This window comes from Bos javanicus, chromosome 11, assembly GCF_032452875.1.
Source record: "Bos javanicus breed banteng chromosome 11, ARS-OSU_banteng_1.0, whole genome shotgun sequence".
Classification (NCBI taxonomy): domain Eukaryota; kingdom Metazoa; phylum Chordata; class Mammalia; order Artiodactyla; family Bovidae; genus Bos; species Bos javanicus.
In genome coordinates this window covers 74,286,933-74,302,049 of record NC_083878.1, presented here as the reverse complement: position 1 = coordinate 74,302,049, position 15,117 = coordinate 74,286,933, and the positions used below count along the sequence as shown (strand labels likewise).

General features: G+C 51.9%; 1 protein-coding gene across 4 annotated transcripts in view; it reads right to left on the bottom strand.

The window, feature by feature from the left end:
- Positions 1–7: 7 nt before the first annotated feature.
- ADCY3 (adenylate cyclase 3) overlaps positions 8–15,117 on the bottom strand; it is an 84,300-nt gene continuing 69,190 nt past the window's right edge. For all 4 annotated transcript variants that reach the window (XM_061433140.1, XM_061433141.1, XM_061433142.1 and 1 more), the window contains 14 exons: positions 14,118–14,246; positions 12,273–12,415; positions 11,996–12,157; positions 10,624–10,711; positions 9,676–9,792; positions 7,189–7,448; positions 6,857–6,922; positions 5,333–5,414; positions 4,242–4,400; positions 3,602–3,748; positions 2,916–3,035; positions 1,491–1,614; positions 757–881; positions 8–190 (listed from right to left, as the gene is read on the bottom strand). In XM_061433140.1, coding sequence (XP_061289124.1) covers positions 8–190; positions 757–881; positions 1,491–1,614; positions 2,916–3,035; positions 3,602–3,748; positions 4,242–4,400; positions 5,333–5,414; positions 6,857–6,922; positions 7,189–7,448; positions 9,676–9,792; positions 10,624–10,711; positions 11,996–12,157; positions 12,273–12,415; positions 14,118–14,246 — 1,905 coding nt within the window. The remainder of the gene's footprint in view (positions 191–756; positions 882–1,490; positions 1,615–2,915; positions 3,036–3,601; positions 3,749–4,241; positions 4,401–5,332; positions 5,415–6,856; positions 6,923–7,188; positions 7,449–9,675; positions 9,793–10,623; positions 10,712–11,995; positions 12,158–12,272; positions 12,416–14,117; positions 14,247–15,117) is intronic.

The window sequence follows — 15,117 nt, the reverse complement described above, 5'->3', positions numbered from 1 at the left end:
AAGCCATTCAGGAGTTGTCTACCACCTGGTGAGGCAGTGTGATTGAGGCGCCGTTAGGGAATGTGGCCAGCTTGTCTCGGCCCTTCAAGAAAAAGGTTAGCAGTTCCCCCTTCCCTTTCACAAAGATGGGCCCTCTCCTCACGAAGCGGAAGCCGTATTCTCGAAGGATGACTTGGGTTTCTTCCACCACCTGTAGAGGAGAACCGAGAGCCTGGGGTTAGAGAGTGAGCCTGGGCTGAGGGGCTTGGCAGCACCCAGCACAGTTCCCATACTCAGGCCCGCAGGGCTCCCCTCCTGTCCCCTTTGGCCTGGGCACAGATTGGGGGTGAGTTGGGGGCAGAGAGAAGGTTTGCCCAGCTCTTCTCTCTCCTAAAGGTAGCCTTCCTGCCTGCTCTCTTAGGAGGTCAACCATAGGTCATCTTGTTTGGCAACTTGTGTCTTGCTTTTCTCTCCTCTTTGCCTTTTTTGTGGAGCTCTCCTGCCAGACCCAGTGACAAAGATCTGGTGGTTTTGAGGGGAGCACTTGGAGGCCTAAAATGTTAGCTAGTTCACACCAAGAGGCAGGATGTTCTTACCCAAAACTTAAACCTACATTTTGCAAATAGAGTTGAAATATTTCCTCCCTTCTACTGAGGCAGCTCTTCCCATTCTTGCTCTTTACGGCAACACTACCCGCTTAACATTCTGGGCTCACAGAACAGAGGCCACAGTGCCCAGCAACACATGCACTGTTCTGATTCTGTCCCCTGGCCTTACCTGGATGTTGCCCATGACCCCTGTGGACTCCATCCTGCTGGCTACGTTGACTGTGTTGCCCCAGATGTCATAGTGTGGTTTCCGGGCTCCAATGACCCCAGCCAGGACCCCTCCTTTGTTCATTCCTGAGGGGGAGTCACAAAATTGAGCTCAGCCACATCGCAGAAGCCACCAACTCCTCAATTTCCACCTGACTCCAGCCACAAAGCTCCTGGTTATATAACCTGATCTCAAGCCTGACTCTTGAGTTCCCAGAGGACAGAAATCAAGTCTTCTCATCCTCACTGTGCTCAGCAGATGTCAGCCACCCTGCTGTGCTACATAATTTAGTGCAGAAGTTGCCAGTTTCTCTTGCCACCCACCTGGTACTTCAAGTCTCCTGTGACCTTGCCCAGGATTGAGAACTCCCCTCCCCAGAAGTGTATGATGGGTGATGTTAATCCTAGTGGGCAGGACTGAAGTGACAGAAGATTCCAAGGAAAGGGAGACAAACTGAAGCCCCAGCCAGATTCAGAAGGGAGGTCATCATAAACAGCATGGGACAGGAATGGCTGAGCATCACATTTTCGGTTTGATCGCTGACCTAAAGACCCCTAAGGTCCCTTCAGCTCGAGAAGTATGACCCTTCCTACCCGAAGTGCATCAGGTCTATCCAAGACCCCTCCCCTGATTTGTAGAGTCCCCTGCTTGGGGAGGAGGCGCACAGCAGGAGAGGGCGTGCTGAGAGGCCTTACCAATGCGCAGCATGAAGTTGTTGAAGGACTGGTTGTTGATGTTGGTGAGCGTGTCCTTCATGGCCAGCGCAAAATCGGCCAGATCTGCCAGGTGCTGCCAGCGCTCCTTGTCTGACTTCTCGTCCTGCACCAGAGAGTGGCTGTGAGCGCTGGGGCCAGCTGGGCGCCTTCAGCTAGCTTATAAACACCATCCTAGACATGTGTTTTTAAGGTCATCCATAAAATGGAGATGGCTGTTGGTAAAAAGTCTACAGATAACAAATGCTAGAGAGGATGTTCAGAGAAGGAACCCTCCTACATTGTTGGTAGGAATGTAAATTGGTTCAGCCACCACAGAGAACCATACAGAGGTGCCTCAAAAAGAGTTACCACATGATCCTGCAGTCCTGGGTATATATCTGGAGAAAACTTTTAACGATATATGCACCCCAGCGTTCATTACAGCACTGTTTACAATAGCCAAGTAGTCATGTATGGATGTGAGAGTAGGACTGTAAAAGAAAGCTGAGTGCTGAAGAATTGATGCTTTTGAATGGTGGTGTTGGAAAAGATGCTTGAGAGTCCCCTGGACAGCAAGGAGATCCAACCAGTCCATCCTAAAGGAAATCAGTCCTAAATATTTCCTAAAGGAAATATTCGTTGGACGGACTGATGCTGAAGCTCCAATACTTTGGCCACATGATGCGAAGAACTGACTCATTGGAAAAGACCCTGATGCTGGGAAAGATTGAAGGTGGGAGAAGGGGACAACAGAGGATGAGATGGATGGCATCACCGACTCAATGGACACAAGTTTGAGTAAGCTCCAGGAGTTGGTGATGGACAGGGAAGCCTGGCATGCTGCAGTCTATGGGGTCTCAAAAGAGTCGGACACAACTGAGCAACTGAACTGAAGACGTGGAAACAAATGTCCAATGACAGATGAATGAATAAAGATGTGGCACATATATACAGTGGAATACTACTCAGCCATGAAAAAAGAAAAAGCCATTTGCAGCAACATGAATGGACCTAGAGATTATCACACTAGGTCCAAAAGACAAATACCATATATCACTTTTATGTGGAATCTAAAATATTACACAGATGAACTTATCTATGAGACAGAAGCAGACTCAGAGCAGACTTGTTGCCAAGTAGGGTGGGGGAGGGATGGTTAGGAGTTTGGGATTAGCACATGCAAACTATTACACAGAGACTGGATAAACAACAAGGTCCTGTATAGCACAGGGAACTATTCAATATCCTGTAATAACCATAATGGAAAAGAAGATGTGAATATAACAATCATTTTGCATTTGTACCACATGGTGCTAATAGAGTACTTAATGGCAGCTACTTTTATTACACCGTTTCCCACCAATGACGTGTGGGCTGCCTCTCTCTTGCCCCATCCATCTCCTCTAGCTACTGCTGGTTAGCTACCTTGTTGGAGCTGGTAAAGCCATTGGTGTTGACATCTGGGGTGACTCCTGAAGCTGCCATGTAGGTGCTACCAATGGTCTTGATCTTGGTGATGACCCGGAACTTGGGATTGTCCAGAAGCTGAGGCCAGTGTTAAGAGAGAATTGTCAGCAGTCAAGGGAGATGAATGAGCCAACTAAATGACAGATCTGCCTTTTTTTTTTTTTTTTTTTTACAACAAACCCATGAAGCATCGAGAGATGTTTTCCTATTAAAGCTTCATTTAGCCAACATCTGCCATGTTATCCTGGGCCAATGTCCTGATTTTCTGAGCCTCAGTTTCTACCATATTAACACAGGGATAAAAGTGCCAGTCTTGAAGTGTTGAACATGTATGTAAAAGCATTTCCCCTGGTACACAAGTTATTAATACCTGATAAATGTTTGCTGAATCTGAATTTGAGGATAAGAGGAACCAGAGGGGCCTCAGAATCTTCTTTTGGCCAGACCTTATCCTATGAACTTGTAGGTGATTTCCCAGGCTCCCACCTGGGACCCAACATTTCCAGACAACTCCAGAAGGCCATGCACTTTGAGGAGGAGTTTTTATGGGAAAACAGCAGCCAAAGTAACTCCCAAACTTCTTGGGGTGCAGTCTGGAAGGGCTGGCTTTGTGGCAGGATGCGGGGGCCAGGATAGTCACTCACAGAGTCAAAATCTGAGATGATCTCATTGAGGAAGCGTAGACACTCAATGCCACCGTTATTGATGCTCTCCTCTGTGTAGAAGTCAGCAAAATTGGGCAGGGAGGCAAACATAACTCCAATCTCATCATAAGACTGGCTGTACAGCTCCTAAAGAGAGGCAGGGCCAAAGTGCTCAAAGACAGTCTAATGACATGCTACAAAAATGAATGTCCTTCACACCCGTGACATGTGCACTCAGCTTTTTGGACCCACACGTCTCCCAGACTATCCTGACTGAATTAGAAAGTAGCTCATTGCAACTTTGGAAACCAAAAAAGAGCTTTGCTAGTTCCTGCCAACAGCCCCAACTCTAGGAAAGAGGGCAGTGGGAAGCTGGGAAGTGAGGCATGAGAACCACTCGGACAATCAGAGTCGACAGAAAGGTAGGCTCCGCTAAGGCCTCGTCTTCTGAAATGGGCCTCACAGAGATAATGGCTTGCAAAAACAATGTCTGCGGTGGTGCTCTTCACCAAAAGAGATTCTTTCGCTTCTAATACTGTGGTGCTGTGTAGGTCCAGCCCTACCTGGACCCCCAGGCCATGTCACAAGAAGACAAAGCCAGAAGACAGCCCCATGGCTCCAGCATGGGGCCGCGCCTCACCTCATCTCTCTTCTTGGACCCCAGGAAATGGCGTGCCACGTGTTCAGGCAGCATGTTGGTGACCAAGGCTTCGTTCCAGCGTCGCATCTCATAGACACGTTCCTTCTGGTCGTGGACCTCAATCTTCCACAAGAACAGTGTCCGTGCCAGCTTTTCCACCTATGGATATAGACACAGGCAAGGTGTATGCCCTAAGCTGGCCATTTGAGGGAGTTCTCGGGTGGTCCAGTGGTTAGGACCAGGTACTTTCACTGCTGTGGGCCTGGGTTCAGTCCCTGCTTGGGGAACTAAGATCCCATAAAGTGAAACAACAACCAAAAAAAAGTTGAAAAATGGGAACTTGAGAGGTTCCAACATGGAAAAACTGAAAGGAAGATGGAGATGGCTGGATAGCAGGGGAAATGAACCCCAGAAAGATTCATCTCATCAAAAAAGGCTACACCCTACAGCTGGGGTGAGGATCCCAGCCTCTATGGTTACAGGAGGATGTGAGGGGCCTCCTGGGACCTCATTTTAGCTACAGATGGGCCTTGTGGGTGGTGGCAGCAGTGGGGATCTCAGTGCAGGGAAGAGAAGTCCCCATTTCCAGCAGGCTCCAGTCGCCAAGTGGCTGGAGGTGGCTGCAGTTCTCTGACAAGCCACTGGGTGGCTCCTGAGCTAATATGGAAGTAAGTCCCTTGTGTGGGTACTTCTCCTCCCTCTTCCTCTTTTTCCTTTTAACCAAAAAAAATTTCACCAGCTGCTTTCCCTTTCTGGCTCTGTAGTCAGTGTGTTAGTGACCCCCAGAGCCAGGATGAGTGGAGATCCATGAGCCCCTGGCCTAGGAAATTAGAGATTTTATCCAGGCTTTGTGCCCTACCCCCAGGCTTCCATCAGCAGGTCAGAGCAAGAGGTAAGAACTGTTGTTCTGGTATTGATACTCCTGAGGAAGAGACCAGAAAATGGCAGAGGTGGTGGCCTGACCAGGGTCACATGCCATGTGGGGTAAGGAAAACGGCATTCCCCAGGACCTTGGGTTCTTAGATCCCGGGGCTGCTTCTCAGGAGGCCCTGAGAAGTCGGTGCAGAAGGGGTGGGTGTTCAGGCACTCACGTGGCGGGAGAAGTAGTAAAAGCTCAGCATCATGACAAAGATCATCACTGTCATCGAGTACTTAGACGGCACCAGGGGCAGCCTGTGGGGCCCAGAGAATTCAGTTGAAAGTGTGCCATGCTGCCCTCTGCTGACAAGGGAGTTTTTATCCTAACGTGGCTATTCTGTTTCTTATCACCCCAGAAACCTTTCTCAGCCACTTAAGCACTTTCATATCAAGTCCAGATGCCCACTGGGCAGTAAAAATTTCTGAAATCACTGGGTTTTTGTCTTAACTGCCAGCCAACTCCTGGAAAGTTCTGGCTGCACTTGGAATCCACGTCAGGCCTTCAGAGCTGCTCCCTGGATGTTTATTATTAAATACTATATCACCTGACTGATCACAACAGTAGCCGCAACCATGTAGGAATCTGGAGAAGGGAGAAACTAACGTCTCAGTGATGAAATGAGGGCACAGTTGCACCATGCTTTTCTATAACTGTCGGCCATATTTTTGTGTGGAGCTGATTGGTATTATATGCACATACCACAATTTACATATCCTCTTAGTCTTAATTTCATTGGGGTTCTCCTTTGATTTGGATGTTTGTATGTGTGTGGCTATTATGAACAGTGCAACTGTGGACATTCTAGTACACTCATCTGGGGACAAATAACATGTACATTAATTTCTCTAAGGTGTATACATAGCAGTGGAGTTACTGAGTCATAGGTCTTTTTTCACCTTTACTAATTAACTCCAAATTGTTTTCTTAAATGGTTGTACCATTTATACTTCCACCAGGAATGTATGGGTTACCATAATCCATGATGTTATCAGCCCTCTTAATTTTTGCCAAACTGGTTGGTGTGTGACAGTCTTTCCTGGTGTTCTTAATTTGCATGATCCTGATTACTTGAATGCCCTTAATTTATTAGTGCCTCTTTAGACTTCTTTTGTGAAAGGCCTATTCAAGTCTTCTATCCGTCTTCTCTGTTAGGTAATCTTTTTTCTTTTTTTTAAACTTACTTAAAAGTCTAGTCAAGTCACTGCATCATAACATTCTAAAACTTCAGAGCTAAGATGGGATCTTGAAGAATTCTACTGATAACCTCTTCAACAGATGACACAGACTCAGGAAAACTGGCCTGCTGAGGCCCCACAGAGAACTACTGTGGTGGGGAAAGAACCCAGGTATTCTAGTCTGAATGCCACAGGGCCCCTTCCTCCTCTGGCTTCTGAGGTCTGTCCCGCAGCTGTCACCCATGTGGCTGCTCCTTCTCTCTCCACCTCTCCAGCCTGCTCTCTATTCCACCCTCTAGACCGCTCTGCATTCTCTTCACCTCAGGAGAAGCCAGCATGGCCAGATAAGCACTAAAGTCTGCTCCAGCCTCCCACAGAAACATGCTGACTTTTCGAGCTTGAACATCCCAGACAGTGTGCCTCTGGAAGGATGAGACCCTGGGGCTTTGGCCTGTTGTATTTTGTCTCCTGAAGAAAGGAACCGGAAACGCAGGGCAGGACGGGAAAGTAGACACCCTTACCTGTCAGTGCCATTGAGCCCCGAGCTGGAAAACACCTGCATCTTCTCTAAGGCCACCATCGGAAAGCTGTTGGGACAGATAACAGCACATACTTGCACCCAGCCTAACACTGAGGTGACCTGGGCCTTCCAGTCCTCAAGAAGGGACAGGATCCGTCCTGGGATTACAGCCAACCCGTCTGTGAGAAGCCACGAACCCTGATTCCCATACAAGCCTTTGATCAGCCCTAGAGACAGATGGCCAGCTCACTGCAGGCCCATGACCTTGAAGCGGGGACTGGGGAGGCGGGTGGGAGGGAGACCATGCAGATGTCCAAACAGGCTTCATCTTACTCGTGTTGCTGGAAGCGTTTGCGGTCGTAGTCGTCAAAGATGGGGCACCAGGCGTAGATGTTGATGACAGCCACGGCCCCCGCGATGAGCAGCATGAGTGTGAGCTTGACCATGTGGCTGACCTGCACCAGCATGATGGTGGCGATGAGGGACAGCACGGCCACGTAGTTGTAATACTTGGGGTTTTCCACGCAGCCATCCTCCACCTGCGTCTCTGCGGTGCCGTTGGTGGGTCCTGTGTAGTACTGGAGACAGCTGAGCTGGAGGCCAGGACCATGAGTGGGTGAGGAGAGCATGGGGTGCAAGGGGACAGCAGACACCGGTAAGAAAAGGCTGGGCCGTGGCAGCTGCTACTTCCCATGGCTCCCTCAGAAGCCCCGAGCAAGAAGGGAAAGTTTACCAGGGGATAGTAATGCGAAAGTCAGTAATTCCTGCTAAGAGCTTTACCATCATCTCTAATGATCATGAAAATTCTCTTGTGTATTCTGAGTACTGGTACCATCATATAAGGGGCTTCCCAGGTGGCTCTAGTGGTAAAGAACTTGCCTGCCAATGCAGGTTAGACATAAGAGATGCCCGTTTGATTTTCCTGAGTCAGGAAGATCCCCTGGAGAAGGGAAGGGCAATCCACTCCAGCATTCTTGCCTGGAGAATCCCACGGACAGAGGAGCCTGGAGGGCTATAGTCCATGGGGTCGTACAGAGTCAGACACGACTGAAGCAACCTAGCACACAGCACACACACGATCATATAAAACAGGCCACCCTTGGCCAAAGTAGCAAAATTAAACAGGTGGTAAAGCCAGACTAGGAATCTGGAGTTTAGGTTTCAGGCCCAAGATGCTCTTGCCCACATCGCACTGTCGTCCCGGAGGAGCCGTGGGCCAGCCAGTCAGCAACCTCACGGTTCACTGTGAGGGCAGCCGGTCCCCGCTCAGACTCCTTTCTGGAATCTGGTTGCCAGTCCCACTGCTGGGCAGATGTGGTCAATGGAAAGTGCATCCATAAACCGAATCAGACCTACTTTGCTTCACTCTCACCCCCTGGCTCTTATCTGGCTTTGGGAAAGCCCTCAGCATGTGACTCTAGCACGGGGAAAGTCTTACACTTAGCCAGATTTTCACCCCTCCCCTGGTGACAGGACCTCCTGATGTCCTTCCAGTGTCCATGACCCTGCTAGATAGCAGTCCCCAGACCCAGACATCAGGTTTCAAGAGTTCCTGACACGCAGGAGGCCTAGGCTTTCTCTTCCCTGCACTGTGGCTCCAGCTACCTGGGCACATGTCAGGGCTCTGAACCCCATTCCTGATGAACTTGGATCGAATGGCCTAGGGCTTCTCACCTATATGCTGCCAGAATAAGTCTCCATGCTGAGTTTTCTCCTGTGCTTCAGTGTTAAAGAGAACAACGCAAATAAGGTTATATTTTAAAAAAATAGGACTCTTAAGAGAGTGCACCTAGTGCTACCAACATTGGAGGGAGCTGTGAGGCCTGGCGAGAGAATACCAGTGACGGCTCTAAGCGCCCAGTGCTCCATAACTGGCTGGTGGCTGCCCACAACTGCCCCTCTGCCCCTTCATGGAACCTGCAGGAACTGAGGAGAGCAGATCTCATGTGAGCTCATTCACTCAGTCCGACTCTTTGCCACCCCATGAACTGTAGCCCGCCAGGTTCGTCTGTCCATGGAGATTCTCCAGGCAAGAACACTGGAGTGGATTGCCATGCCCTCCAGGGGATCTTCCCAGTCCAGGGATCGAACCCAGGTCTCCCGCATTGCAGGCAGATTCTTTACCATCGGAGCCATCAGGGAAGCCCCAACAGAGGAGTAAATCTGCCACCAGCCTCCTGGGCTCAGTGAGGCAGCCGCCCTCGGTGACCCACTTCTGGAAGGTCTGGCCTCGCTCAGATGGATGAAGGCCCAACAGGAGTGCTCCTCTCGGGGAGCAGGTTTGCCTCCCTTGTCCTGCTGGACACCTGGCACTAGACTCACTAGGGACACTTAGACACGAAGAAAGCTTAGAGTACAGGGCCCCTGAGCAGTGAGACATGGAGGAAGAAAAGACAGGACGGGTTCAGAACTGCTTCAGTTCTCCACTGTGTTGCTAGCTGGCTGTGTAAAACAACTGAATTAACCTCTCTAAGCATCATTTTTTCACATGAAACTACAGATGATCCCAACCTCTTGGGATTATTATATGGATTAAATGAATCAACCTGCGTAAAGCCCCCAGCACAGGTCCTGGAGCTGGGCTCCGGGATGCGGGGAGAGCAAGGAGCTGGGCCGGGGAGAGAGGCAGTCTGGGAGGTACCCCGGGGAGATGACCCCGCTGGTCGGGATGATCAGTTAGGAACCCAAGTGCCACTCAAACCTGTGTCTAGCAGCCAGTGTGGAGAGCCGGGGGGGAGGATGGGCTGGCAACTGCTCATGCAGGTCAATTCAGAACCCTCTGAGAGTGGGCGTCCCTTCAGCAGGACAGTGGGGGCTCACCATGTCCACCACGTTTGCCATGACAAGAATGAAGATGGCCAGCATGGCCCAGGTGTTCCTGGCCCAGCGCGTCCGGTCAATCCAAGTAGAGAAGGCCACGAGCTTCTTAGGAAAGGCCTATAAGCATGGAATTTCAAGGGCCTTGAGCCTTGACAGCTTTCTCCTCTGTAGACATGGCTGCTAATCACTCTGCTTGCTCCCACACTTCCCAGCAACCTGGGAAGCCATACTGAGCATGCGCATCAACCAAAACCCGACAGCGGCAGGCCTGAGAAGGCACGTGGGTCCCCGCTCAGCCTGCCAGTGCTGCTGACGGTGTGGGAGACACACCATGACCCAGGTATCAGAGCCCTTCCCAGAGCTGCTTGGGCATCAGCCCGGAGCCTGTGGGTGGCCCTCCAGCAGCAGTGCACTCCTGGCCTCCGGGTGGTGAAGCCAGGTCAGGGGAGTTTTCAGGGCCGGGTGACTTTACCTGGCCCCTCCTGCCTTCCCTGGGTCAGTGTACCTAAAACCCCCAAGTTACTTGTGAGTTACCTGCTGGATTAAATTTCCTAAAATGCTGCTTTTCCCTTGTCATTCTGATCAAAACCTCTGCCTGCCACCCACTGCTTATAGGAGAAAGTCTTAATCCCTTGTGTCTGGCTTTGGGTCCTTTGCAATTGGAGCCAGTTCACCTTCCAGCCAGTCCTCTTCTGCTTTTCAACACAGGTTCCCATTTATCTTGATACAGGCTCTCTCACCCTCACGTGCTCAAGGGCCTGGACCAAAGTGGGTGCAGAGCCAATAGTGAAGGAGTCTGTCATAAACGAAAGGATGGTGCTGAACCATCGCAACAGGAGTCATCTACTTGTCAGGACCTGACAGCGCACAGCTCCATCAGCACCCGCTCTCACCGGGAGTGACACTCACTTCCAGACGCTCTGAGCCAGGAGGAGATGCGCTTCTTACCCGCGGAAAGATGGCAGCCAGCGAGCAGATTGTCAGGATCAGGAGCAGAGCCTCCCCAACCACAAAGGTCACATAGTTCGTCATGAGCCTGTAAGAGAGAACACGATGAGGAAAGGCCCAGGGGCTGGGGGCGGGGGTGGGGCGTGGGCAGGGGCTTAGTGAGCTGGGTCGGGGGCCAGGAGAGCAGAGGAAGGGAGACAGAGGGCAGACTCTCTAAGTGAGGCCAAGCCTGTACCCTAAAAGTTCCATGTGATTTCCCCTCCACACAGCTGCATGCAGGGTCTGGGGACACGCAACCCTCCCCAGCTGTAACTGTTCTTTAGAGGCATTTCCCAGAGAAGGGCAGACTTACAGATGCCCTGGGTAGAGCCCAGTAAAATCTGGGAAGGGATTCTTAGGAACAAGCCTTCTGCCATGTCACTATGATGGAAGGGGAGAGCATGGAACAGAGCAGCTTATGGCCAAGGGCTGCTGAGCTGACAGTGTTCACTGCATCCCTAGACCTTAACCCTAGGTGCAAAGTAGACAGTAAATGTTTGTGGAGTAAATGAAAGAATTTGGTCCTCACAACAATTCTGAGTTAGCCAGATATTACTATCTTCAGATCATCAGCATCCTGATCTTTCACTTTACAAGGGAGCAAACTGATGCTCCAGGAGCCCTTAGTGATGTGTCCAAGTTCATAGAACAAATAGGCGACAAGCCACACCTCGAACCTAGGACTATATGACAAGTCCAAGGCTCTTTTAAGTTCCCCAAACTGTGATCAGAACAGGGCTCCACACCTCTCCCAGTGGGGAATCCCTGAACTGGAACGAACTGCTGATCAGCTACGGGGAGAAAGCAAGGGAGAGGGCAGCCATCCTTCAGTTCAGACTTCAGCAAGGACTGGGGCAAGGATTCCACAACACCCTGCCTTGCCCTGGAGGACCTGCTGCCGTGAGAGGAGACAAGTCTATACCCAGAGCCTGAAATACGTCTTTACTAAGATGAACCAAGAAAGGGAGCAGGTGGGCCATGGTGATTGAGGTTGGAGAGCATCTCCAGCCCGTCTTCTTGTCCCAGCACCACTCAGGCCCACCCAGCCAGATGTCCATCCCCTGGACCCCTCCCTTCCTCAGCTTTCTCAGCCCTGGTGTGAGCTCCACTTTGACGCTAGTTCTATTCCAAGACCCAGGGGCAGACAGAAGGAAGGGGGTGCAGGGCGCAGTCCCAGCATTCCCTGGACTGCTCTGGGGGTGCAGCACAAGGAACCAAGCCTGACGCCCTGAGTCAGGCTCCATCTGAGGCCTTCTCCCTTCAGGCCTCCAGCCTAGGTAGCTTGTCCCCTTCTGCCCTCCCGACTGTCGGGCCTGCCCTGCCCGCCCCTTACCAGGGGTCAATGAGGATCTCCACCACGGCCGTGCAGAGCAGGACAACGCAGGAGCAGCTGAAGGCAGCCCCGCTCTGCTTCTCCTTCTCCACCGAGTAGCGGGTTTCCATCTCAGGGTCCATGAACCGCATGGACAGGAGGAAGGTGTTTCTCTTCTTCACTCTGCAGTGCAAACAAGCCTCGTGAGACACATTTAAGAAGACTAAACTTCCTGGAGTGTGTGCCAGGGCCGCTCAAGGCTAAGACCAAGGGGCCGGGTGTCCACGGGGCCGCTTACACCTGGGCAGACTCCCGCTCTAGCAGCGCCTCGTTGAGTAGCTGGTTGAGCTCATGCTCGTCCTCAGAGGCGTCCACCACGCGATCAGCCAGGTCCTGAAGGCGCAGCCTCCGGCGAGGGTTGGGGAACGAGGGGTTGTCAGCCTGCAAGGCAGGGCAGCAGAGTTGGGGGGGCAGGTGGGGTGGAGCGGGGAGAGGTTGGGGAGATACATGGCAGTGTTGGGGGAAAGAGAAACAGAAGGGATCACAGAGCACCGCCCCATGGCTCTCAAAACCATCTCCTAGGGAAAGTCTTCCCAGTGGTCTCACGTGGCTCCATCCTGCTTGGGTCTGGACCCAAAGCCGCAGGCTTCCGGCTTTCCCTGAACTCACCCAGGCCCCAGGCCCCTAACAGGAGCTCTGCAGTGACCACCCACTAATGGTAGTGTGGGAAGCAGCCACCGGGCTTCTGAGCAGGAGACCTGGAGTCAGAGACTGCTGCTGGGCAGCGCGGTGCCAGCACCTCCTGCTATGAGGACGGGGGTGTCATACAACTGTATGTATCGGCATTCTAGGGGATGGAAAAGACCCCCAGCCCTCGGGCTTAAGGGAGCTCTTAAAAGAGCTCAGATCTGGCTCATCTGAGGGGAGGAAGATCTGAGGGGGAAAGCAATGCAGAGAAACTAACAATCTTACTGCTAGTGGGGTGGTGGGGCTGGGGTGCCCCCTACCATTTTTATTCCTGGTCACAAAGGAAAAGCATCAGCTCCAGACACATGACTCCAGACCATGACTACACAGCCGTCAGTCCAAACGACAACTGGGACTGGGCTCGTTAGGGCTGTCTGGATGGGTCCAAGAGTCTATCCGGAAGCTAGAACCAAGATGCCCTGGGCTGGAGCTCAGGCATGCCTCGGGTGGAATCTGACCCGTATAATCCACGCTCCTCCAGCCCCAATTTCTTCTCTGTAACACAACACGGATGCTCTTTTCCAGCACCAGGAACCTCTGTCCCTGAAGCGTATCTGAGAGCAATGAGACACTGGCTAATCATGAGGACAGAAGAAATCACAGGCTGCTAATTAAGCCTTTGTGTCCTTGTTAGTGAATTACACTGCATTGGTATTCCACTTTCTATCAAGAAAATCACAACAAGGAAGAGTTACTGAGCATTGTGGTGCTCAGGAAAACCCAGTTTTTCTTCAGCCCCGTCCACCCTCTTGTCCTCCAGCACCTGGTCTGCAGGCACAGGGCAGCAGTGACCGGTGGTGAGGCTGACCAGCTCACGGCAGCCTCTGCAGGGCAGCAGAGACTGGCGGTGAGGCTGACCAGCTCACGGCAGCCTCTGCAGGGCCGAGACCCATCTCAGCACTTGCCTCTGTCAGTGGCTATACTGAGGAAGCTCTTCAGTAATGGACGGATCCTGGACAGGATCCTGAACTCCCAAAGTGGACCCTGGTCTCAGGGGGACAGCCTGTTGATTCCTTTGGAAACCCTCCATCTGAGCACAGCACTTGCGGGCTTTGGACCTAGCTAGATAGGTGGGCACAGCCCTGAAGGCCCACTTCCAAAACAGTCCAGTCCTGGAGCAGTGTCCACTGGTGTCCCCACTGCCCTCAGACCTACAGGGTTCGGGACATCAGAGCTGGACCAGGCCGTGGCAGTGGGCACATCTTCTGACCTTAGCCAACCCATCCCCAGTAACTGAAGAGGGGCCAGTGAGACCAGGTGGGGGGTGACCTGCCCCATGTTATGCAGTTCCAAGGATGGAGCCCAGCTAGGGGCCAGGACTGCCCTTCAGCTCAGGACTCTTCACCTTCTGCCTCCTCATCTCTGCCCACATCCCAGGGCTCAGCCCCACCCATACCTGGGCATCTTGCTCCTCGGGCTCCTCAGATATAGAGCCGCTGGTGTGAATGCTCCCGTTGGACTCCTTGGTCTCAATGAGGGCAGGGGAGCTGGGCTTTGAGGACGGCGGCGCTCCATTCAGCAGGGCCTGCAGCAGAAGGGAGGGGCCGTCAGGGCCCCCAGGCACGGCCAGCTGCCCACCCAGGCGAGGGGCTGGTCTACTCTCTGGTTTGGAATCTCCCCACTAGAGTTCAGAGGCCTCATAGCCTTAGAAATCTCACTATTCGTTTCCTCCTCCAGAACATCCATATTAGAATGCTGTAATTTTCTAGTATTAAATTTCTAGTATTAAAACTTTTCCAAGCAGAGAAAGATCCTATTGTTCCAACTCCTATTTCTAAGTAACTCGGGGACACAGAGCTTCACAGGGATCATTTTTGGGGTAGAGAGCCCTGTCAAACACCTTCCAAACATCTGAATAAATTCCATAAACCAGTTTACCCAGGGATTAGTACTTTTCCTTGACGGAATAAATGAGATCCTCTACACAGGAACACAGTCCACTCATTCATTTACTGAGTATTTATTGAGTAGCTACTGTGTGACAGGAACTGTTGTAACTTCTGGGGACACAGACACAATGTCCTGACCTGGGAGCCCACCTTCTAGTGAGGACAGGCAGACAGCCGTGAACAAAGAATAAATGATTACAGGAGGTCCGAGAGCAGGGCCTGGAGAGGCAGGGGAGGCACGGGACACAGGGGTTCCCGGGGAGGTGACTGTAAAGGGGAGGCTGGGGAGGAGTCACTGTGAGGATCACATTTCCGTAAACACGTGAGAGAGCATGCTATGCAGCTCTCGGGTTTTGGGGAGCAGGAAGCCTGGAGTGGGCGTGCATCCGGCGTGGGTGTGCAGCCAGAGTGAGCGTGCACCCGGAGGGTCTGAGCAGCAGCCAGGAGGCTGGCGCTGCCCTAGTTGAGCGAGTGAGTGAAAGGGGTCGGGCGGTGAGGACCTCCTGG